We start from the raw sequence: 25,880 nt of genomic DNA on the forward strand, positions 1-25,880 counted from the left end.
ATAAACTTGTCAAATCACTACGCTGTACACCTGAAACTGATGTGACATTGTGTGTCAACTGTACTTCAATTTAAAAAAAAAAAGAAAGGAAGGAAGGAAGATTCATCCATTTCGAGAGGAAGCCAGGATGATGTCATATCAACTGCACTGTGGACACTACCTGCTTGTAACGTCTAGTGTGACTGTCTGACTCCCAACTAGACAGGAACCCTGGAGGGCAGTAATGTTGTCTGCTCTGTGCATTGGATTATGGTCATGGTTAATGCCTAGAAAGTTGCCTGAACCTAGTGGGGCTTCCTATGTATTTGATGAATGTCCCATGTGCTCACCCTCAAGGATCTCTGCTTTGGATTCACCCAGACAGGGACTCCCTAGACAGAATCTCAAATCTCATTTTCAGAAGAAAAAACAGCTTAGCCCCAGGCTAAGGGACTGTGAGGAATGTGGCAGAAGCTTCCTCATAAGGAGGAGGAAAATGATAAATCAGCTCAACCACAGGCCTCCAGCAGACCTTTCCACAGGGTGAGGCACCCATTAAAAAGAGAAAAAAACACAAGACCGCAAATGCTGACAAGAATGTGCAGAAAAGGGAACCTGTGTGCACTGATAGTGGAAATGTAAATTGGTACGGCCACTACAGAAAACAGTAAGGAAGTTGCACTAAAATTAAAAAGAGAACCATACGATCCAGCAATCCCACTTCTGAAGGAAATGAAATCACTATGTCCAAGAGATACTTGTATCTTCATGTTCACTAAAGCATTATTTAAAATAGCCAAGACACGGAAACAACCTAAGTGTCCATGGATAAATGAATGGATAAAGAAAATGTGGTGCGTATATATACAATGGAATACTATTCAGCCATAAAAAAGGGAAATCCTGTCACCTGCAACAACAGTAATATTATACTAAGTGCAATAAGTCAGAGAAAGACAGATATGGTCTCAGATGTGGCATCTTAAAAGAATACATAAATTGAAATTTATTAAATAATTCACTCAGAACACCACAAAAAATAACTGAATACTTCAGAATAAATTTGACATAAGAGTATAAGATGCCATACAAAAAATGTAGCACAAATTTAAATGTAAGTTAAAACAATAAAACTCATAGAAGAAAACACAGCTGTAAATCTTTGTGACTTTGGATCAGGCAATAATTTCTAAAGATATCAAGTACACTTTTAGCAAAAGAAAAACTAACACATTAAACTTTACAAAATTAAACACTTCTGTGCTTCATAACACACTGACAAGAAAATGAAAACAAAAACTACAGATGGACAGGAAATATTACTAAATCACATACCCAATGAAAAACGTGTTTCCAGAAAACTCTTACAATTCAGTGAGATAAATAATTTAAAAATGGGTAAACAACTTGAATAGTGTCTTAGACATAACTGGGCCTCACATGAAGTGAGCTGAACCACACTGTGTTCAAGAAGACTGTAGTCTAGTAGGCCAGACAGGAAGTACAGTTAATACTGTATCTGGACTAGAAACAAGAGACACATTAAAGGGATCTAACTCAATTTATCAAAATCTAGTATTTAGTTTTATCCAAACTACTTGTTTTCTCCTGATTATAGAAGAAATACATGAATGTTCCCCATAGAAATTTGGAAAAAGAAATATAAAGAGCATCTTTCTAGTCCTTTATTTTATGCATATGAACAATATGTACATCTCTATATACACATACAAGCAATTCCCAATCATCAAGGAATGGAACAACTGGTTTCTGTTTTTAAAATAGTTAAGGCCCAACTAACCAACAAGATTTAGAATTTACAATTTAGTAAAAATCCACTCACTCTAAATCATAGAGCCCCAAAGCACAGAAGGAAAAGAGCGGAGCCAAACCAAGAGATGATGGAGCCACCTGCACTAAGCCAAGAATAAAGAGTATTTATATTTAGCACCCTAGTTACTCAGCTTCTTCACTGGGAATATATGCAGCAGGCCCCAAAGTCCTCGTTTCCCTGTAACAGTGGTGAATTTGCCTTGAGAAAATGGTTAATTTATTTTGAAAGACTCCAACTCACCCTCTCCTCTGGATTTTTTTCCCCACAAAAGTGAGCTGTTGTAAATTCGAGGCATTTGCTGCATCATAATGACCTGTTTTCGTTTAACAACATAAAGATTTTTACCATGTTATTAAACATTTCTTTCACATTATTTTTGATGGCTATGTAACACTGCATTGAATGATGGTGCTATAATTTAAACACCCATATTGTTCAACATTCAACATTATATATTAAATAAGGGTTTTTTTACATTTGTTTATTTTGAGATAGAGGGAGGGAGGGAGAGCATGAGCAGGGCAGGGGCAGAAGAGAGGGAGGGAGAGAATCCCAAGCAGGCTCCACGCTGTCACTGCAGAGCCCTACACGGGGCTCGATCCCACACACTGAGAGATCGCAACCTGAACCAAAATCAAGTCAGGTGATGCTTAACTGACTGAGGCACCCACGAGCCTCTAAATAAGGTATTTTTAAACAGAAACATGCATTAAAAATAAAGATTATGAATAATCAGTTGATAAAAATGTTTTGACCACAAGCTGGCAGAAATCTAATTCTGTATTTCCCAAGAGCACTGGTTCTGTATTCACTATTTCAGTATTTGCAACAACTCTGTAGAATTAAGTACCATGAACAACGAGAATCCACTATAATTAACACTATGGAAAATACCTGCTCTCACTAGTAAAGAAAAAATACACTTAATACAAGTAAAATATATTTTAAAATTTCAAAGTGAATAACATTTTTTCTTAAACTTAATGTAAAAAATGATATGTGGACATACACTTTGTGGCAGTGAAAATCAATAAAATCATTCCACTAAAAAAAAGATGGCCTTAAAATCTCTATGTACCCTGATATATAAATCCCATTTCTAATCATTAATTCTAAGATGTAATCAAAGATGCAAATTCATATAGGCTCTTCCTTATTGTAACAATTATTTGTAAAAGTAAAAAATTACAACTTGAGTGGTTCACAATAGGGCAGTATGCTTAAAAGATATTATTTGGGCACCTGGGTGGCTCAGTCAGTTAAGTTTCGGCTCAGGTGGTGATCTCACAGTCTGTGGGTTCAAGCCCTTCTTTGGGCTCTGTGCTGACAGCTCAGAGCCTGGAGCCTGCTTCAGATTCTGTGGTCTCCCTCTCTCTCTGCCCCTCCCCCACTCATACTGTTGCTTTCTCTCAAAAACAAACAAACATTAAAAAATACATTATTCAACATTCAGATTGTATTATTTATATCTTCAATTTATATTTAATAGCATAACTGTTTGATCATACTCTTTTCTTATATTCTACTTTTATTCTTTCCTTATACTCCTCCTCTCTCCTTTCTCATGGACTTTTCCCACTAGATTGAATTTATATGCTCCTTTTATGTCTCTAGGCTCTAGGGTTTGGGAAGATATACAAACTGTTTTATTCAATTTTAATTACCTTTATGTTTTTAAATCATATTTGATCTTATTTTAGATGATAACCAACTTCAAGAATAAGACAGTATCTACTGACACTGCCATATATTAAGGTAAGATGTTAATAGGGTTTTATTCCTGTGTGTCTTTCTTCTTCATCTGACCATCCCACTACCATTTCTCATTTTTTATTGATAACACCTGATATTTAGATGTTTATTATGTACTTTTTTATCTTCTATTTCAAAATATCTCATGGTTTCATTAAGTTTTAAAAGCACATTAACAGCAATTACTAGATTTAACTCCATGTTTAACTTCTTCACAAATATTTACTTATCTGACTTCCTCACTCAAGCTCTACATTTTAATTCTGAGGTATATCAAGTAACTTTTTCAGAAAGAGCAATATAGTGTATTTTGATTCCTTGCATATCTTGCATATTCCCTTGTATATCTTTCTGTTGCAGTAACACATAACAACTCCTGCATCAACCTCCAGATCCCAAATCTTTTCTTTTCTTTTCCACTGTTTTCATCTCTGCTTCTCCAAATTGTGGGATAATTTCTCAAGGTTAAATTCCATTTCACTGATTTGATTTCTTTTTAGTCATCTGTCTAGATCCCCCATTGCTTAAACTGTTTTAAACAATCATGCTCTTTATCATCATTCTGTTTTTACTGATCTTAAATGTATTCTTTCACACTACCTACTCTATTTTCATGTATACTGACTGTGTCCTTTTAAACTCTGATAATTTTTTCCTCCTCTATCTTTTTTTTAATTTTTCTTTTTTCAACGTTTTTATTTATTTTTGGGACAGAGAGAGACAGAGCATGAACGGGGGAGGGGCAGAGAGAGAGAGAAACACAGAATCGGAAACAGGCTCCAGGCTCCGAGCCATCAGCCCAGAGCCTGACGTGGGGCTCGAACTCACGGACCGCGAGATCGTGACCTGGCTGAAGTCGGACGCTTAACCGACTGCGCCACCCAGGCGCCCCTTCCTCCTCTATCTTAAAGGAAATTACAGGAAGACATTTGCTCTGATTCCTTAATATGGGTCATTCATTTGAACTGTAGTATCTTCTTATGCACCCTGTTATTTTTTTTTTTTTTCCTATTTGCTTGTATTTCAGAGGGAGGTCTGTACTTAATTGGAAGTTGATGTCAATTCTGTTGCAGTCTACAAATTCCTAGTCCAGGCTTTCAGATCCAGAAGGGAGAAGGCAATAAATTTTCAATTTGCAGCTTTAATTTGGAAATCAATTCACACTAGGTCGGGGGCAGGGGATTTGACACTAGCAATAATAGCACATTCATGTATTGTTTTTTCAAATTTCTGGTAGCACCAAGAAGTCTGTTAATATAGTGAGACTGCTTATTCTCTGACACCACTGTGGTCATTCACAAAGCCAGCTGTAACTACACCTCTGACCTTTGCCTAACATGCTCAATCATGTCAAGTATGGTTACCATAACATATGTGTCCTTCCATACCTGGTATATATTTCCCAAAAGTGCTAAAAGAATCCAGATGAGGCCTACCTTTTATCTCACCCCACACTTCCTCCTCCTCATCAACCTCACTCCAGCCACCATCTCTGGAGAGCCATGGTTATTATTACTTATTTGCATAAATCTCTTCAACTTGCTTCCTTAGGAAGCAGATTCTTCACAAGCTGAGTAAGTGATGGAACTATGTCCATCTGCCTGGGTCTGAGGGGTTTCCTGAAACCCAGGCAAAAAACGATGGTTAATCATACAACAGCTCAGTCAGACTGAGACATCTTTCAATCTTGAACCCTGCAGAAACTCTTCAAGGTTTCTGTTATGTTATTATCTTTGCCTAAGTCTCTGACACTGATGCAAAATTCCCCTATGTTTATAGTTCATGGCTTTAATAATCATTAACTTGATAATGACTATAAATCTATATCTTCCTCTGAGACTGCTCTGCTGAGCTGCAGGCTCATATATTCAGAGCTCTCCAGACTTCATGGTTTTGTCTAAGCAACCCAAACATGTCCAAAGCTGAACTCAGCTCTCTTCCCACATTTAAAAAAGGAAAGAAACAAGTAAAGAAAGGAAAAACAATCTATTCTACATTTCTGAATCCATCTCAAATGAGTGGCACTTTCATCTAACTAGCCATTCAAAGCAGAAACAGGAGTCATCATAGACATCTTCAGAGAGCAACAGGTAGTTTATCAGGATTGGGCACAGTGTACAAGGGAGGAAATGGTGAGAACACTTGTCAAAAATGAGAGAAAGGAATTATATGGTTTAATTCACAATGAAAAGAGTTTGTGCTTCACCTGAGAATAATGATGATTTACTGGAAGATTTAAGGAAGAGGACTAATTATAACTAATCTTCAAACCATTTTCTATACAACCATCAAATTGGGACTTCTAAAAGATAAATCCAGCTAGGTCAATCTGCTATCTGAAAATCTCCAAAGACTCCTACTACTTTTCAGGATAAAATCCAAATGCCTTATCTTAGAATGAATACTAGGCCCTACATGATCTGGCTCCTATCCATCCTCCTAGACTTGCCTCCAACCATTCCCCCACATTTCCTACTGCTGCTGAATAACACTGACAAAACAAAGTGTTCTTTAAAAACCTTAATTTAAAAACCTGACTCTAGGGGCGCCTGGGTCGGTTAGGTGTCTTGACTCTTGATTTCTGGTCAGGTCATGATCTCACATCTCCTGAGATCGAGCCCTATGTTGGGCTCTGCACTCACAGCATGGAGCCTGCTTAGGATATTCTCTCTCTCTCTCTCTCTCTCTCTCTCTCTCTCTCTCTCCCTCCCTCCCTCCCTCCCTCTCCCTCCCTCTTTCTCTCTCTTTCTCTCCCCCTCCCTCCACCCCTTCCCCACTTGAGCTCTCTCTCAAAATAAAGGAATAACCTTTAAAAAACAAAACAAACAACAACAAAAACCCTGACTCTAGTCATCAGGAATTATTTTCCATAGAGAGGGCTTTTATTATTTCCCCAAGATTTTAAAGTTTATTATTTTTCTTCAATGTCTGTCAAGGCAGGTTAAATAACATATTTACACCCTTGATACATGCTTTAAAGTCAGTTAAATGCACCTGCTTCTGAACTGTATTCTGTTCCACTGATCTCTATCCTTAGATTTAATACATTTTAATTACTCTAGCTTTATGGTAAATCTTGAAATCAAGTTGAAAAATGTCATACTTTTTTTAAATCTTAAAAAAATCTGTTGAGGGGCGCCTGGGTGGCGCAGTCGGTTAAGCGTCCGACTTCAGCCAGGTCACGATCTCGCGGTCCGTGAGTTCGAGCCCCACGTCAGGCTCTGGGCTCATGGCTCGGAGCCTGGAGCCTGTTTCCGATTCTGTGTCTCCCTCTCTCTCTGCCCCTCCCCTGTTCATGCTCTGTCTCTCTCTGTCCCAAAAATAAATAAACGTTGGAAAAAAAAAAATCTGTTGAACTATTTTAATGGGTCCTGGGCATAACCATACAAATTTTAGATTCAATTTGTCATTTATTTAAAAAGTGTGCGTGCACATGTACACACATGCACATACACAAACACACACACTGTCTCAAAAACTCTTGGAATTTTTGTTGAGACTGTACTGAATCTATAGACTAGTTTAGGGAGAAATGCCATCTTAACAATACAGTTGACCCTTGAACAAGGCAGGGGGTTAGGGGCACTGACCCCTAACACAGTGGAAAATCAACAAATAACTTTTGTCTCCTCAAAAACTTAACTACCAATAGCCTACCGTTTGTTGATCAAAAGCATTACTGATAACATAAGCAGCCCACTGACACATGTTTTGTATATGTTTTATACACTATATTCTTATAATAAAGCTAGAGAATGCTACTCAGAAAATATACATTTATTGTACTGTATTTATAAAAAATCTGCATACAAGTGGACCTGTGTAGCTCAAACTGATGTTGTTCAAGAGTCAACTGGATATTGATCATTTTTTTCTTAAAAACTAAATACTGCAAATCTTCCCAAAGATAAATATTGCAGTCTTCCCACTGTTGCAACTGGAAATGAAAGAACTATGCGTTTTATATTTCACAACACATGTAACAGTAGGTAGTAAGAGCGCCTGAGGCTCAGTCGGTTAAGCATCTAACTTCAGTTCAGGTCATGATCTCACCATTGGTGAGTTCGAGCCCCATGTCAGGCTCTGTGCTGACAGCTCAGAGCCTGAAGCCTGCTTCGGATTCTGTGTCTCCCTCTCTCTCTGCCCCACCCCCGCTTGCCCTCTGTCTCTCAAAAATGAATAAACATAAAAAAATAAAATAAAAACAGTCTTACAGGTAATGTACTTTCTGCAGAGATAGCGCTTAGGAGGCATTATTAATGCATTCTAGGAAATGCATATGAGAGCTTTGAGTTATCTATGTCCAAAAATAACTGATATACTTAAAACTATATTCCACAGCTTATATGAAGACTGCTTGAAATGAGATATACAAATATAGAATAACTAAGTGTATGCTACAAATTCCTGTTGTTTATTTTCTGTTAAGGAAGAGAAGCAATTAAGAATCTTTGAAGCTCATCATGGAAACTGCACTGCTCGTGTGGGTTTCCAGATTTGGAATCAACAATTATGTAGCTTTTCCCAGAACTGAATGGTAAGACTGTTTTTTACTTTTGTATGAGATTTCTTTGTAGAATGTAATAGATCTAAGGTTATTATTCTCAACTGATAATCAATTAGCTTACTCCTTCTAAGACCAAAGTGCAATCCTTCAAGTGCTTGGATGGCTTTCTGACAAATGCACTGATGTTCGTCTCAAAAGGCACTCAAAGTGTGGAAGTTTAAGGAAAAATCCATTCTCAGTAGAAGGGTGGCTAAAAAGCTCACGCCTTGCTAATGACTAATTCAAAGAACCATTTTCATAAAGAATAGCACACAATTATTATTCTATAATAAATAATATCAACTGATACACTTTTACTGAACACCTAATAAGTACTGGCTACTGTGGTCTGCTACATACTCTTATCAAAAGCAAATGATAATTAAAGGACGACCATTTAAGGGATGTAGAGTTTACACCTTCCCTGGGTACTCCAAGGCCTATCTTTAGTTTAACTTCCAGAAGATTTCTATCATGAATAACATTAGCTTACTCATTTGTAGAATTACCTCTACTGAATTATGCCCCCAATTTTAAACAGAGACCACCATGGGAAAGTAATATAAAATTAACATACACAAAAAATTGCAAGTTTTTAATACACCACATCTCTTAGTGACTCCATGTGAAAATTTTCCTCTCAAATTTAATCTGATGAAAACATTCTCTTGCAAAGAACTCATAGGCTTCCACCTTTCCAATACTGTGTACTGGTAATGAACTTTATCTGATGAGAAGCTTAAAGATAACTTGTTTTTAACCTTTTATTGTAACACTGATACAGAAAAAAATACAGAAAATAAATGAATAATTTAATGTGTTATCATATGGTAAACACCCCATGACCTTCACCCAAATCGGGAAAGAAATTTGTCAACCACCTCAAAAGGTTATTCATGGACCCTGTACCAACCCTTCCTTCTCCTCAAAAGTAACCATTAATCTGAGTTTACAGTAATCACCTCCTTACTTTTCTTTATAGTTTTATTAGCTAAGTGTGCATCCACAAAAAAGTCTAGCCTTTACCACCTTTTTTTTTTCATTTACTAAGTTTGTTAAGTCATATTTTTTTAGAGCAGCTTTCGGTTCACAGCAAAATTGAGGGGAAGATACAGAAAATTTTCCATATACCTCCTACCTCCACACATGCACAGTCTTCGTCATCATCAACATCCCCCACCAGACTGGTACTTTTGTTATACTTGATGAGTCTACACTAATGTATCATAATCACCCGAAGTCCATAGCTTACATTAGGGTTCACTCTTGGATGTTGTCCATTCTACAGGCTTGGACAAATCCATGAAATGTATCCATCATTATAGTATCATACAGAATTATTTTCACTACCTAAAAATCCTGTGTGCAGCCTATTCATCCCTCAACCCCCTTTTTAGTCTCTTTTAATCTACAAGTTCCATCATCATTCTTCACAGTTTATCTGTTGACGGACCTGAGTTATATTTGACCTTTATGTCCAGATCCACTGATGCATACTCATAGAGCAGTTCAGTTATGTTTCTCTGTCCCTGTTTTTCCTGCATATTTCCTGCAAATTCAAAGTTTGGTCAGATGCATGTCAAACTGACACCTTTGGCAAAATGAAAGATGGTGTACTTTTCTTCCATCAGCAAATAACGTCTGTTTTTTTCTTGGTTATGATGTCAGCAGCCACTGACCTTCACTGCCTACATCCAATTTCACTGGAAATTATAAAATGCTGATATGCTGATTTTATCATTTGTTTTTCATATATTAGTGGGAATAGCTTTCTCGTATCTACTATTCTGTCAACTACTGGTAGCTTCAGTTAGGAAAGGGAAAATGAATTGCTTGATTCTTTCCCTTTATCACCAACGTTAGAAGTAATGAATTGGTTCCCTGTCATCCTCTCAAACTGACCACTTCCCTTCTACAATGTCATCATGAACTCAAGGATTTAAACATACTTGATGAGTTTCTTTCCATCTTTGACCTGAGAGGCACTTCTCAAGTTACTTCTCCAGGCTTACTAAAATGACCCCAGTGGTCTGTAATAGACTCTTTGCTATCTGGTACATCGTATGTTCCAGCTTATCTTGTACATTTCTTGCCAAAGACATAAAATCAACCATTTCACCTGAAATGTATGAATTCTTTTAAGGTGGAACAGTTTTCCAAGGTTATAACATAGTTATTTTATGTTTTTTCTCCCTATTCCTCTTTAGCAGTCATAGTTAGGAAACATACATATTTCTGTATATGTATCTGTGTAACATAAAATACCTACTAAGCTCATGCCATTACTTCCAATTAAAATGCAGAATTATCAGTCTTCCTTCCTTAACCTCTAAAATATTACATTTATTTCACTTCTTCCACACTGAAAATCCTGCTTATCCAAGGGCAAAAGAATTAATATATCCAATGATTACTCACTTAATCCAAAATTAAACAATCTCAAAAAAAAAAACCCTCAGAATTGAGCATTAATGCCAATACACCAATGTAGTTACTATGAAGAGTTCAACAGCATTTCTGCATATAGTACCCTCTATTCTTGCTTCATTTTTTATAGTGGCACTTTAGCTATCTTATCTAAAATGTAACTGCTACATACTATAACCCTCTCAATTTCAATCCTCCTTTAGTTTTCATACTACAAATAGTTATATAATTAATGCTCTTCACCAAACCTTTTTTAAAAATATCTCACTCATCATTTTGGTTGTCTAAAGCTCAGGCACTGGCACATTTTCAGGAATGACTCAGGGAAACAGTATTTCTTGACCTCCTGCATGTTGGTAATAGTGTATCTATACCTTTATAAGAGAAAGCCAGTTATGATTAAAAAAAAAACTGTCTCACATTTTCTTACTCGAGTATCTTGAAATTATTATTCTATTTAATCCTGACATGAAGTGAAACTGTGAGACAAAGTCTGATGCTAATTCAATTCTCTTTTTCTTTTAAATTATGTTAGAGATCGAGAGAGTATTTTTTTTTCTCTATAGAATAATTTTACCAGAATGTCTTGGTGTTGTTTGCTTTGACTATTATTCTCAGGTACATAGTGTTCTCTTTCGATCTGTAGTTTCAAATCTTGTTTTAACTTTGCCTGAATTATAGTTTTTCTTATGTGGTCTATTCCCTTGCTTTGGCTATCTTCCTAAAAGGGTCTTTTATCTCTGTTGTTTCTTCTTTGACTACCTTCAATATTTGTCACTCTCTCACACCTTTTTAAAATTTTTACATTTCACTTTGGTCTTTAAATGTTTCTTCTTAAACCCCAGAACTAGACTCACAAACGTATGGCCAACTAATCTTTGACAAAGCAGGAAAGAACATCCAATGGAAAAAAGACAGTCTCTTTTAACAAATGGTGCTGGGAGAACTGGACAGCAACATGCAGAAGGTTGAAACTAGACCACTTTCTCACACCATTCACAAAAATAAACTCAAAATGGATAAAGGACCTGAATGTGAGACAGGAAACCATCAAAACCCTAGAGGAGAAAGCAGGAAAAGACCTCTCTGACCTCAGCCGTAGCAATCTCTTACTCAACACATCCCCAAAGGCAAGGGAATTAAAAGCAAAAATGAACTACTGGGACATTATGAAGATAAAAAGCTTCTGCACAGCAAAGGAAACAAACAACAAAACTAAAAGGCAACCAACGGAATGGGAAAAGATATTTGCAACTGACATATCGGACAAAGGGCTAGTATCCAAAATCTATAAAGAGCTCACCAAACTCCACACCCGAAAAACAACCCAGTGAAGAAATGGGCAGAAAACATGAATAGACACTTCTCTAAAGAAGACATCCGGATGGCCAACAGGCACATGAAAAGATGCTCAACGTTGCTCCTCATCAGGGAAATACAAATCAAAACCACACTCAGATATCACCTCACGCCAGTCAGAGTGGCCAAAATGAACAAATTAGGAGACTATAGATGCTGGAGAGGATGTGGAGAAACGGGAACCCTCTTGCACTGTTGGTGGGAATGCAAACTGGTGCAGCCACTCTGGAAAACAGTGTGGAGGTTCCTCAGAAAATTAAAAATAGACCTACCCTATGACACAGCAATAGCACTGCTAGGAATTTACCCAAGGGATACAGGAGTACTGATGCATAGGGGCACTTGTACCCCAATGTTTATAGCAACACTCTCAACAATAGCCAAATTATGGAAAGAGTCTAAATGTCCATCAACTGATGAATGGATAAAGAAATTGTGGTTTATATACACAATGGAGTACTACATGGCAATGAGAAAGAACGAAATATGGCCCTTTGTAGCAACGTGGATGGAACTGGAGAGTATGATGCTAAGTGAAATAAGCCATACAGAGAAAGACAGATACCATATGGTTTCACTCTTATGTGGATCCTGAGAAACTTAACAGAAACCCATGGGGGAGGGGAAGGAAAAAACAACAAAAAAAAAGAGGTTAGAGTGGGAGAGAGCCAAAGCATAAGAGACTCTGAAAAACTGAGAACAAACTGAGGGTTGATGGGGGGTGGGAGGGAGGGGAGGGTGGGGGATGGGTATTGAGGAGGGCACCTTTTGGGATGAGCACTGGGTGTTGTATGGAAACCAATTTGACAATAAATTTCATATATTGAAAAAAAAAATAAAAATTAAAATTAAAAAAAAATTTCTTCTTTTTCAACTCCTAAAGATGTCTTCTGTTTTCTGTTTATTCAGTCTTATGTCCCTTCTATTTTAGCTATCTTTCCTCAAATAATCTTTCTTCACTTATAATTTTTAGTTCTGTCATCTCATTTCTGAATTTTCTCATTTTAATTTATTTTGGTCTTTGACATGTGACATTGGTGTCTCAATCTGATTGTGCATTTCTAAATGGAGGTTTGATCAGTCCTATTGACATATCTTTCTGGAGGAGTTTTCTATGTAAGGACATTATTCTTTTTCTCATCCTTTTTCTTCAGCTTTATTGAGGTATAACTGACATAAAATTGAAAAACATTTAAAGTGTACATACTGATGATACGACATACACATAAAGTGTAAAATGATTCTCCACACCTAGTTAATTATCACATCTCATGCATTTTTGGTTTTGTTTGTCTTTCTTTTTGTTGGGGAGGGGGAAACATTTAGCAAATTTCAATTATATAGTACAATGTTATCAACTAAAAAGACAATGTTACATATTAAATCTCAGAACTTATTCATCTTCAATCTGAAAGTTTATATACCTTTTTACAAAACCTCTTCCTATTTACCTCACCCCTCATTCCCTGGTAACCACTTTTCTTCTCTTTGTTTCTATGAAATTAACTTAAAAAAAAAAAAAAGATTCCACATACATCTGATACCATGCAGTATTTGTCATTCTCTACCTGGCTCATTTCACTAAGCCTAATGGCCTCAAGGTCCACCCATGTCATCACAAACAGCAGGATGTCCTTCCTTCTCATGGCTGAATGATACTGTACTGAATGTATATATACCACCACCTTCTTTATTCATTCACTGACAGACATAAATATTTCCAATGTACTGGGTATTATGAATAATGCTACTATGAACATGGGAATGCAGATATCTCAAGACCCTATTTTGATTTCCTTTGGACATACACCCCAAAGTGAGATTACTGGATCACATGGTAATAATATTTTTAATTTTCTGAGGGGCCTCCATGCTGGCTGCACCAATATACAATCCCATCAACAGTGCAAAAGGGTTCCCTTTTCTCGACATTCCTGCCAACACTTATCTCAACTTTTTGATGGTAGAAATTCTAATAAGTGTGAGGTGATAACTAACTGTAGTTTTAATTTGCATTTCCCTGATGATTAGTTATGTTGGGCACCTTTTCACATGCCTGATGGCCATCTGCAAGTCCTCCTTGGAAAAATTAAGTTCCTTTGCCCTTTTTTTTTTTTAGGTAGGCTTCATGTGCCTCAGGGAGCCAATGCAGGGCTTGAATTCAGGACCCTGAGATCAAGATGTGAGCTAAGATCAAAAGTCAGATGCTTAACCGACTGAGCCACCCAGGTGCCCCATCTGTCCATTTCTTAATGAGATTTTTTACAATTCGGTTATGTATGTTTTTTATACATTCTGGATGTTAGCAACCTATCAAACATAAAATTTACAAATATTTTATCCCATTCTGCATGCTGCCTTTCATTTTGTTGATGGTTTCCTTTATTGTGCAGCTTTTTAGTTTGATGCAGTCCTACTTATTTATTTTTGCTTTCATTATCTTGCTTCTGTTGACAAAACCAAAAAATCACTGTCAATATTGATGTCAAGGAGCTTACCCCATGTTTTCTTCTAGGCATTTTATGGTTTCAGGTTTTAAATGTATGTCTTTAACCCATTTTGAGTTGATTTTTGTGCATAGTATAAAATACAGGTCCAGTTTTATTGGTTTTTTTTTTTTAAGTTTATTTACTTTTTAGAGAAAGAACATGAGCACAAGTGGGGGAGGAGAGAGAGAAAGTGAGGGAAAGAGAGAGAATCCCAAGCAAGCTCTGCAATGATAGCACGGCTCGAACTCATGAACCGTGAGATCATGATCTGAGCTTAACCAACTGAACGACCCAGGCACCCTGTCCAGTTTTATTCTTTTGTGCATCTGCTCAATTTTGCCAACATCATTATATGGGCAAGACTATCCTTTCACTACTGTACATTCTTAGCTCTTTTGTCATAAATTAATTGATCATATATGCACTGGTTTATTTCTGGGCTCTCTAATCTGTTCCACTGATCTAGGTGCCGGTTTTTTTGCCACCACTATACTGTTTTCATTACTGTAGCTTTGGAATATAGTCTGAAATAAGGGAGCATGATGCCTCTAAGCTTTGTTCTTCATTCCCAAAACTGCACTGGTTATTAGGGGGCTTTTGTGGTGTCATCAAATGTTTATTCCATTTCTGTGAAAAATTTCACTGGAATTTTGATAGGCATTACACTGATTGTGGAGGTGGCTTTGGGTACTATGGCCATTTTAACAAACGAATTCTTCCAACCCATAAGAAAGAATTATCTTTACATTTATTTTTGTCTTTTTCAGTTTCTTTCATCAGCATCTTATAGTATTCAAGGTACAGACCTTTCACTTCCTTGTTTAAATCTCTTACTGTGTGTTATATACACATATTTTTCATACTATAGTAAATACAATTGTCTTCTTAGTTTCTCTTTCTGATAGTACTAGCATATAGAAATGCAACTGATTTTTGTATATTGATTTTGTATATTGCACCTTTACCGAATTTATTCATTCTAATAGTTTTTTTGGTGGTTTTTAGGATTATCTATATATAACATCAGGTCTTATGCAAATAGAGACAATTTTACTTAATCCTTTCTTTTATGGATGCTCTTTATTTCTTTTTCTTGCCTAACTGCACTGGCTAGGACCACCAGTACTAGGTTGAATAACAGCAAGAGTGAGCACCCTTATCTTGTTTTCAGGTTCTCACTTTTTGAGTATAGTATTAGCTATGGGTTTATCATATATAGCCTTCATCATGTTAAGGTATGTTCCCTATATACTCATTTTGTTGAGATTTAATCATGAATATTTAATTTTGCCACTGGAATATATACCACTTGATTACGATCTTTTTAATGTACTATTGAATTTGGTTTGCTAGTATTTTGTTAAGAATTTATGCATTTAAAAAAAAGGATTTATGCATCTATATTCATTAGGAATATTGGACGGTAATTTTTCTTTCTTGTAGGTCCCTTGTCTGATTTTAATATCAAGGTAATATAATAGCTATAAAATGGGAAAGTACTCCCCCCCTCTTCTATTCTGTAGAAGATTTTAAGAAGGGTTGGTATTAATTCTTCCTCAAGGGTGTGGTAGAGTTTACCAGTGAAGCAGTCTGGTCCTAGACTTTTGTTTTTTGAGAGGCTTTTGATTGCTAATTCAATCTCCTTGTAAGTATCTGATCCATTCAGATTTTCTATTTCTTCATGATTCAGGGTTTATTATTATTATTTTTTAAATGTTTATTCATTTTTGAGAGCTGTGACAACAGAGCCTGACATGGGGCTTGAACTCACGAACCCTGAGATCATGACCTGAGCCGAAGTTGGATACTTAACCAACTGAGCTACCCAGGCACCCCTTAGCCACCCAGGCACCCTTTTCATGATTCAGTCTTGACAGACTGTATGTTTCTAGGAATATTCCATTTCTTCTAGGTTGCTCAATTTGTTTGGTGTATACTTGTTCATAGTAGTCTCCTCTGATCCTTTGTATTTGTGTGGTATCAGTTGTAATGTCTACTCTCTCACTTCTGATTTTACTTCAGTCTTCTTTTTTCTTGTTAAGCCTAGCTAAAGGTTTGTCTATTTTGTTCCTCTCTTCAAAAAGAGCTCTTAATTTGATTAGATAGATCTTTTCTATTGCCTTTATTGTCTCTATTTCATGAATTTCCACTCTAATTCTTTGGTATTTCCTTCATTCCAGAAACTCTGGGCTTAGTTTGTTCTCTTTATCTAGTTCTTTGAAGAATAAATGTAGATTGAGCTTTCGTTCCTTACTATAGGAAATTATCCCTATGAACTTCCCTCTTAAAACTGCTTTTGTCCATAAGAGACTGTTAAAAACTGAGAACAAACTGAGGGTTGATGGGGGGTGGGAGGGAGGGGAGGGTGGGTGATGGGTATTGAGGAGGGCACCTTTTGGGATGAGCACTGGGTGTTGTATGGAAACCAATTTGACAATAAATTTCATATATTAAAAAAAAAAAGAACATTAAAAAAACTGCTTTTGTTGTATCTCTTAAGTTTTGAGAAATGTTGCATTTGGATTTTTATTGGTCTCAGATACTTTTGATTTCTTCCTTAACCCAGAGATTTTTCAGGAATTTCTTGTTTCACCACCACATATCAGTAAATTTTCTAATTTTCTTTTTTTTTAATTGAGGAATAATTGACACACTTTATATTAGTTTCAGGTATGATATAAGCATTCAATATCTGTATATATTTCAAAATGATCACCACAGTAAGTCTAGTTAATATCCATCACCATACATAGTTACAAAACATTCTTCTTGTAATAAGAACATTTAAGATTTTTTTTTAATATGAAATTTATTGTCAAATTGGTTTCCATACAACAAGAACATTTAAGATTTACTCTTGGGCACCTGGGTGGCTCAGCTGGTTAAGAATCCAACTCCTGATTTTCTGCCTCAATGACCTTAAAAGCTAAAGTGAGTCTCTTGTAGGCAGAATATAGTGAGTCTTGTGTTTTTACCCATTCAGCCACTCTATGAGTTTTCATTAAAGAATTTAGTCCATTTCTATATAAAGTAATAACTGATAGATATGGACTTAATCTTGCCATTTAGTTCATTGTTTTCTGGCTGTTTTGTATTTCATTTGTTCTTTTCTTGCTCTCTTTGTGATGTGATATTCTATATTGGTATGCTTAGATTCCTACTAATCTTTTCTGTGTATACAATAGATTTTTGCTGTTGGCTACCAGGAAACTTATGTAGGACATCTATCCCAGCAGGGCTCAGCACAGAGAAATAGTCAGAATCACCCATGTCCCAATCTCTCCCTATAGGAAGTCTATTTCCCTGAAAGAAACCTGAAGTAAGGTTTCTAATTTAGCAGATATCCAGGGGCTGACAACAATCATCCCAGGAGACCAGGGAGTTCTACAGACACCACCTCCACCTTTTCTCTAGCCCAATCCAAATCTCCAGTATCTCCACACAATCAGCTTACAGACACATCTGAAGCCCCAGCTTTTACAGATGCCACCCAAGAGATGGGACTCTGGATCACCTGTCTCTGAAAACTAATGGGGTTTACATTTATAAGCTGCACAGGGCTGTAGCAATGAGGTAGTTCTTAATGGGTACATATACCTGTGTACCCAGGCTGTATACCTGGGTCCAGTGCTGTGGAAACAGGCAGAAATGTCCATCTCTAAGTCTCTCCCTGTAAGGCCCCTAACTATATACTTTCCCAGTTATTTCCTGGGTGATCTAGATTCCAATCAGCCTGCAGGTGCTGACTGTGATCCTTCCCTTTGGAAGACCTGATAAATCTGGGCACACTCTCAACTACTGGGAGCCACTAAGAATAAAGAAGGCAGTTTGGGGGGTGTCTGGGTGGCACAGTTGGTTAAACATCCAACTCTTAATCTGGGCTCAGGTCATGATCTTGCAGTTCGTGAATTCAAGCCCCACATCAGGCTCTGTGCTGATGGTGTGGACCCTGCTTGGGATTCTGTCTCTCCTTCTCTCTGCCCCTCCACCACTTGTGTTCTCGTTCTCTCTCTCTCTCTCTCTCTCTCTGTCTCTCTCTCTCAAAATAAATAAACAACAAATTTAAAAAAAAAAAGAAGAAGAAGAAGAAGGCACTTTGGGCAATCACCCAAGTATGAGAGACAACCAAGAACTCACATCAGGCTGGTTGATAAGGTTGATGTCCTACAGAATACCAGTCCATCAAAACTAGGAGGGGTGGTGTTTTGGTTGTTTTTTTTTTTTTATTTTTTTAACGTTTATTTATTTTTGAGAGACAGAGAATGAACAGGGGAGGAACAGAGAGAGACACACAGAATCTGAAGCAGGCTCCAGGCTCCGAGCTGTCAGCACAGAGCCTGACACGAGGCTCAAACCCATGAACTGTGAGATCATGACCCTAGCTGAAGTCAGTTGCTCAACCGACTGAGCCACCCAGGCACCCCGGTTTTTTTTTTTTAATCTAACGTGTAGAAACCAACACAGAGTAAAGAAAAATGAACAAACAGAAGAATATGTTCCAAACAAAAGAGCAAGAAAAAACTCCAGAAACAGACCTTAGTGAAACAAAGATAAGTGATTTACTTGATAAAGAGTTCAAAGTAACAGTCATAAACATGTTCACCAAGGTCAGAACAATGCATGAATAAAGTGAGAATTTTAACAAAGAGAGAAAATATAGGAAAGCAGCAATAAAAATTACACAGCAAAGAATACAATAACTGAACTAAAAATTTGAGAGAGGAGTTCAACAGCAGACTAGATCAAGCAGAAGAAAGTATCAGCAAATTCAAAGACAGGGCAGTAGAATTCATCCAAAGAAACAGAAAGAAAAAACAATAAAAGTGAAGACAGTTTAAAGGACTTTTTTAAATTTACTTTTTTTATTTTGAGAGAGAGAGCACATGCAGGGGAGAGGAAGAGAGACTCCCAAGCAGGTTCCATGCTGTCAGCACAGAGCCCAACACAGGGCTCAATCCCACAAACTGTGAGATCATGACCTGTGCCGACATCAAGTGTCAGACGTTTAGTTGACTAAGTCACCCAAGTGTCCCAGATAGTTTATGGGAATTAGGAGATCAGCAAGTAGACCACTACTCACATGATAATGGCCCCAGAAGGAGAGGATGAAGACAAAGGGTCAGGAAGTTTACTGAAAGAAAATGCCTGAAAACTGCCCTAACCTGGGGAAAGAAATAGACATCCAGATACAAGAAGCCCAGAAAGTTTCAAAAAAGATGGATCCAAAAAAACCTACTCCAAGATATATTTTAATTAAATTGTCAAATGTTAAAGACACAAAGAGTATCTTAAAAACAACAGGAGAAAAAGAACTTGTTTCACACAAGGGAATCCTTGTAAGACCATCAGCATATTTTTCAGCAGAAACTTTGGAAGCCAGGAGAGGATGGCAAAATATATTAAAAGTGCCGAGAAGCGGGGGAACTGCCAACCAAGAATACTCTGCCTGGCAAAGCTGTCTGAATGGAAGGAGAAATAAAGAATTTTCTAGAAAAGGAAAAGCAGAAGGAGTTTATCACCACTAGATCAGCCTTACAAGAAATGTTAAGGGGACTTCCTCCCAGCTGAAACAAAAAGAGCGCTAATTAGTAACAAGAAAACATGAAAGTATAAATCTCATTGGTAAAAAGGTAAGCATATGGTTTAATTCAGAATGCTCTAATTTTGTAATATTGGTGGGTAAATCACTTATAAATCTAGTATGAAGGTTAAAAAATAAAAGTAGTAAAAGTAACTATAATGTGTTAATGGATACATAAGGTAAAAAGATGCAAACTGTGACAGAAACATTAAATGTGGGAGGGAGAGTAAAAACTATAAAGCTAAGATGCATTCAAAGCTGTTATTAGCTTAAAAAACTGTTATAAATGTCAGATATTCTTTATAATAATTTCAAATGGGATTTTACCTTGATACTATTGTGTTTCTCATGTTAATGGAAAATTAGTTTTCCTGAATTTTTAGAAGATGGCGTTCAAGGTAGTTTTTCCAGTTTTACAGAACTGACTCTTCTATTGTTTTCCTGTAATGTTAAACAATATGGCAGCTTCCTTTCTGAGACCTCCCAGCTGTTTCTCTGCCAATTCTTATCTGAACTTTCTCTTTTCTTCCTCTTCTGACCCTCTAACTTTCCCTATTCTGCTCATTTGATGCTACTATTGTATTTTGTTTCCATTCAGTGCGCTACACCCTGTACTGGTAGAGAACTCTAGAAGTTCTGTTTCAAGAATTCTCAGGAGCCAGACGGCTCTATCCTCTTCTGTCTTTACCATGAACACACTGTATCTGGCTGATACTGGAGTGGGCAACTCCCGCCACTGTCTCATTTCAGCTGCTGCTCTTAATATAGTCCAGCAAATTGTCTACTAAATAGTTGAAGCTATTTTGGAGGTCTTCTGTTTTCAAGTTCTATGCAATACCCCATTCAACTTTCTCTTGTGGCTGCTAGTGGTCTGCTCTTACCTGCTTTGACTTCTGGATGCCTGAGGTTAGTTTTATGGTATGCTTCTGAATTTGCTATCTAGTTTCATTAGTTTTTGTACGAGTATTCTGAGAAAGTCAAAAAAACTATGACAGGACCAGATTTACTTCCTAGCATCTCTCTCAAAGCGAGAGAAGTACAAACAAAGCAATTATGTTTTTATATTCATCACATACTTCTTACTTTCCTTCATTTATTTCCAATTGTTTTTAAACCATCTTGTTATAAGTCGTTTCATTCTTTTTTAAAACAAGGCAAGAAAATACTCCCAACTCCACAGTTACAAAAACTTTATTTTAATAAATTATTTAAATCTTTCATGATTTTCAAGACTTCTAAATGCTTCCTGATTCATGGTTCAGATAACTTACAAATGTTTACACTTGGAAAAATTCCTTCAACTATCTAAGGTTCTGTTTCTGTTGAGGTCTTAAGAATGAGACCACTAGAAAACAAAATAATCATTCAAACACAAGAACATAAATAGAAAGTGTCAGTAAAATTCTGAACATGATCTGACAAGAAATTCCATGTTTGTGTATTATAACTAAATTAGCTCAGAGTGAAAGAAAGAAAGAAAGAAAGAAAGAAAGAGAGAGAGAAAGAAAGAAAGAGAAAAAAAAATACAGTCTGTAAGTTCTAAGTCCTATCAAGATAGATGAAATGTAGTTACCTTTTGTCAAGAGCAAACTAAAAGTGTACTCTTCTTCCTCTTTGACACTTGGCCAAAAATACATAAATTTATTCATAATAAAATTAGGCCTTTATAATTTGCTTACGATATCAAAACACCATGATGTTTACTTAAAGTTTAAAAATAAACTTAATAAGGCAATCTTACCGATTTGTTCCATCCAGATTTGATTTGTGGATGAAATTGAGTTTTGCATCTGCCCAATAAAGCTTCTGTTCCTCATAATCCAAAGTCAGTCCATTTGGCCAGTAAATTTCAGTGTTTATTATAATGAAGCGACTTGAACCATCCATTCCAGCACGTTCTATCTTTGGTACTTCTCCCCAGTCTGTCCAGTACATGAACCTAAAAACCATATAAACAAATCCATGACATAAGCAAGGTAATACCCAAATAATTTTTAACTATCACTATTAGATAAAGAAAGCTCCCTCAAGAACACTAAAACTAAAACCCCTGGGTATTATCAAAATTTTAACAATTTACCTTTTTGTCACCACCATGGTAATAACTGATTCAGATAAGCACCATCAAGCATGCAAACACTGTGTGATCAAAGTTTACTAAAAAAAAAGGGTACTCACACTCTCAATGTATCTCCCCACAGGTTACTTATTGATGACAAAGGGGAAAATAGTAACTTTAGAGAAAATAAACTTGGTGGATACTACCTTAACCACATCACCTAAGTTAACATCATCAATGAGAGGGAACAAACTGGTGTCACATATGTGATGCACTGGAAAGGATATGCTTTCATGCAGACTCTCTTAAATAGTATCTGCCAAAAAATGCATAACCTGAACACAATTATGAAAAAGTGGAGAAAATTGAGAAACTTCTAGAAAACAAATGGCCTTTGAAAATATCAATGTCATGAAAGTCAAAGAAAGGCTGAGAAACTAATCTAGATTAGATTAGATTAGATTAGAGCAGAATAAATCTAATCTACATTAGAACACAATAAAGACACATGGTAACTACATAAAGTGCATGGTTCTAGACCGAGCAGCTGGGGAAAATGCTATGAAAACATTATTAGGCAACCTGGGAAAATCTAAGGGACTATCAAATTACCTAACAGAAATGTACTGATGTTAATTTCCTAAATACGATCCTTGTACTGTGGTTAGAGTATATAGGAGTTCATTGTACCATTTTTGCTTCTATTCTACAAGTTTGAAGCTTTTTCCAAAATTAAAAAAAAAACAGAAATCTATTATTAATAGTCTCATTTCGGGGGGGGGGTGGAGAAAATTTTCCTTGTTAAAGGTAAAATTCTTAATGTGTTATATTTCAATTAAAAGCATATTTTTTTAAGTTAATGAAGGTGCTCTGAATTAGATATGAGATACCCAAATAAACATGTTCAAACACAATAGAAATTCAGGCATAAATTTTACTCAAAAATAATGTTGGAATGGTAATACTAAAATGATTCTGCTTGTACAAGTAGGTATTTCATATAAACTGTTTACTCAGGGGAATTAGGGGAAGAGAATATCAGGTAGCTAGATACAAGATATTGTGCTGATGGTTTTACATACATTATCTCACTTAGGCCTTATAGCAGTGTTATGAAATATATTTGTCCATCACTGTATTTCAGACAACTCAGAAGAGTTAGCATATTACTTAAAGTCACACAGCTAATAAATGCAGAACAGAAATTCAAATCTACATCCCCCAGATTGCAAAGCCAACACTTATGCCTTTGATTTGTAAGGAATAGAGAAGGCAGTGTCCCCTAAAATGAGGATAATGATTGGATATTGTCCAGAATGAGGAGAATGATCAGATTCATGCAAGATAAAAGTACACAAAAAAAGCAAGCCAGACAATTTTAGACCATCTTAAAATTTTCTGGGTTTTATTCTAAGAGCAAACAACAACACCTGAAGACTTAAGATTGAAAGTGATATGACTGGCTTTGTGAGGTTTGGAGGAGTGGAGCAGCCAAGGAGGAGGAGAGTGGCTGCAGTATAGAAAAAGACTGCAGGAAAACAAGAAAAAAAACGAATACAAAGAGGCCAGAGCTCCCAAAATGGCTCTGTGAGAAACTCAGCAAATCCTCTCCTCTAAAACCAAAAAAGAAAAGAAAAAAAAAGGACAGTCAAAAGTAATTAGAGTCTGTGAAAATTGACCAAAGGATAAACAACAAAATGAGAAGCATTTATTCGGAATATCTACTAAATCTCAGGAGGAAGTGTGACATTTCAGCCAGAAGTTATGTGCACCCCATCCACCCTGCTAAGTGTGTGGCACACCTTAGAAGACACGGCAGACCTTAAAACTTGGCAGCTACCTGGCCCTGCAAGAGAATGCTGACTTTATTTGAAGCAAGTAATGGAAAAACCTATGCCCAGGAATGTTGTTAAAAACAAGAGTGCTCTCCATGGCAAACAATCAGAGAGGGCTATTATCCCAAGCAATACTGGTCCAAAAATATAAATATAATGTAGGTAAATTTTACTTTAATTTTTTTAATGGATGCAAAACTTTACTAGATACAGGAATGCTCAATATCATCAATCATCAGGGAAATGCAAATTAAAACCATAGTAAGATGTCACTCCACGCCCACTAAAATGGCTAACACTTAAAAGACTAACAATACTAGGGCACCTGGGTGGCTCAACTGGTTGAGTGTCCGACTCTTGATTTTGGCTCAGGTCATGATCTGAGAGTCGTGGGATCAGGTTACTCAGTGTGGAGCCCGCCTGAGATTCTCTCTCTCTCTCTCTCTCTGCCCCTCTCCCTCATTTGCGCTCTCTCTATATATAAAATAACATAAATAATTAAAAAATTAAAGACTAACAATACTAAGTGTTGGTAACAATGGAGCAAGTGGAACTCTCATACACCACTAGTATAATCACTTTGGAAAACACTTTGTCAGTTTCTTATAAAGTTAAATATACATCTAACTCTATGAACCAGCAATTCTACCTTTAGGTATTTATCCAAGAGAAATAAAAACATATCCACAAATAACCCAGTTAAGAAATGGGCAGACAACATGAATAGAGACACTCTTCCAAAGAAGACATCCAGATAGCTACCAGACACATGAAAAAATGCTCAAGGATATACACTCAAGGATATACAAATCAAAACCACAATGAGATACCACCTCACATCTGTCAGAATGGCTAAAATTAACAACACAAGAAACAACAGGTGTTGGCGAGAATGCAGAGAAAGGGGAACCCTCTGACACTATTGGTGGGAATGCAAACTGATGGAGCCACTCTGGAGAATAGTATAGAGGTTTCTCGAGAAACTAAAAATAGAACTACCCAACAATCCAGCAACTGCACTATTAGGTGTTTACCCAAAGGATACAAAAATACTGATTCAAAGGGATACATGCAACCCCATGTTTATAGCAGCATTATCAACAATAGCCAAACTATAGAGAGCGCCCAATGTCCATCAACTGATGAACAGATAAAGATGTGGCGCGCGCGCGCACACACACACACACACACACACACACACACACACACACACACTGGAATATTACTCAGCCATCAAAAAGAATGAAATCTTGCCAATTGCAATGATGTGGATGGAGCTAGAAAATATTATGCTAAGTGAAATAAGTCATTCAGAGAAAGACAAATACTATATGATTTCACTGATACGTGGAATTTAAGAAACAAAACAGACGAACATATGGGAAGGCGGGAGGAGAAAAGAGACCACAAAAGACTCTTAACGACAGAGGCCAAACTGAGGGTTACTGGAGGGGAGGTGAATGGGGGATGGGCTAAATGGGTGATGGACATTAAGAAGGGCACTTGTTGGGATGAGCACTGGGTGTTGTATTTAAGTAATGAGTCACTGAATTCTACTCCTGAAACCAATGTGCACTGTATGTTAACTAACTAAGATATAAATTTAAAGAAAAAAAAGGGAAAAAAAACCACATCTCCACAACAATTGTACATACTAGTTCACAGAAACTTTACTCATAATAGCTAAAATCTAGAAACAACACAAATATCCATTAATAGGATGATATAAAATTCTGGTATATTCATGCAATGAAATACCACTTAGCAATACAAAAAAAACCACATTACATTCCAAAACAGGATGAATTTTTAAATTTAGGATGAACAAAAGAAGCCAGATACAAAAAAGAGTACCTACTTCATGACTCTATTCTATGAAGTTCCAGATTCGCAAAACCAATCTACAGTGATAGAAATCAGTAGTTACTAGGTAGAAGCAGAGATTGACTTGAAAGGGGCTCAGGCAGCTTTCTGGAGTGATGTGATGAAAAACTTAGGGGGAGGAAAGGTAAGCATATA

General features: G+C 36.6%; 2 protein-coding genes across 4 annotated transcripts in view; one reads left to right on the forward strand and one right to left on the reverse strand.

Annotated features, from left to right (window-relative positions):
* The window catches only part of LRP6 (LDL receptor related protein 6), a 175,917-nt gene that overhangs the window by 82,520 nt on the left and 67,517 nt on the right, over nt 1-25,880 (reverse strand). For all 3 annotated transcript variants that reach the window (XM_027035576.2, XM_027035577.2, XM_053225836.1), the window contains one exon: nt 21,709-21,906. In XM_027035576.2, coding sequence (XP_026891377.1) covers nt 21,709-21,906 — 198 coding nt within the window. The remainder of the gene's footprint in view (nt 1-21,708; nt 21,907-25,880) is intronic.
* The window catches only part of LOC113592969 (uncharacterized), a 209,131-nt gene that overhangs the window by 71,759 nt on the left and 111,492 nt on the right, over nt 1-25,880 (forward strand). The window lies entirely within an intron of this gene.

The sequence above is a fragment of the Acinonyx jubatus genome, chromosome B4 (assembly GCF_027475565.1).
Source record: "Acinonyx jubatus isolate Ajub_Pintada_27869175 chromosome B4, VMU_Ajub_asm_v1.0, whole genome shotgun sequence".
Lineage (NCBI taxonomy): Eukaryota > Metazoa > Chordata > Mammalia > Carnivora > Felidae > Acinonyx > Acinonyx jubatus.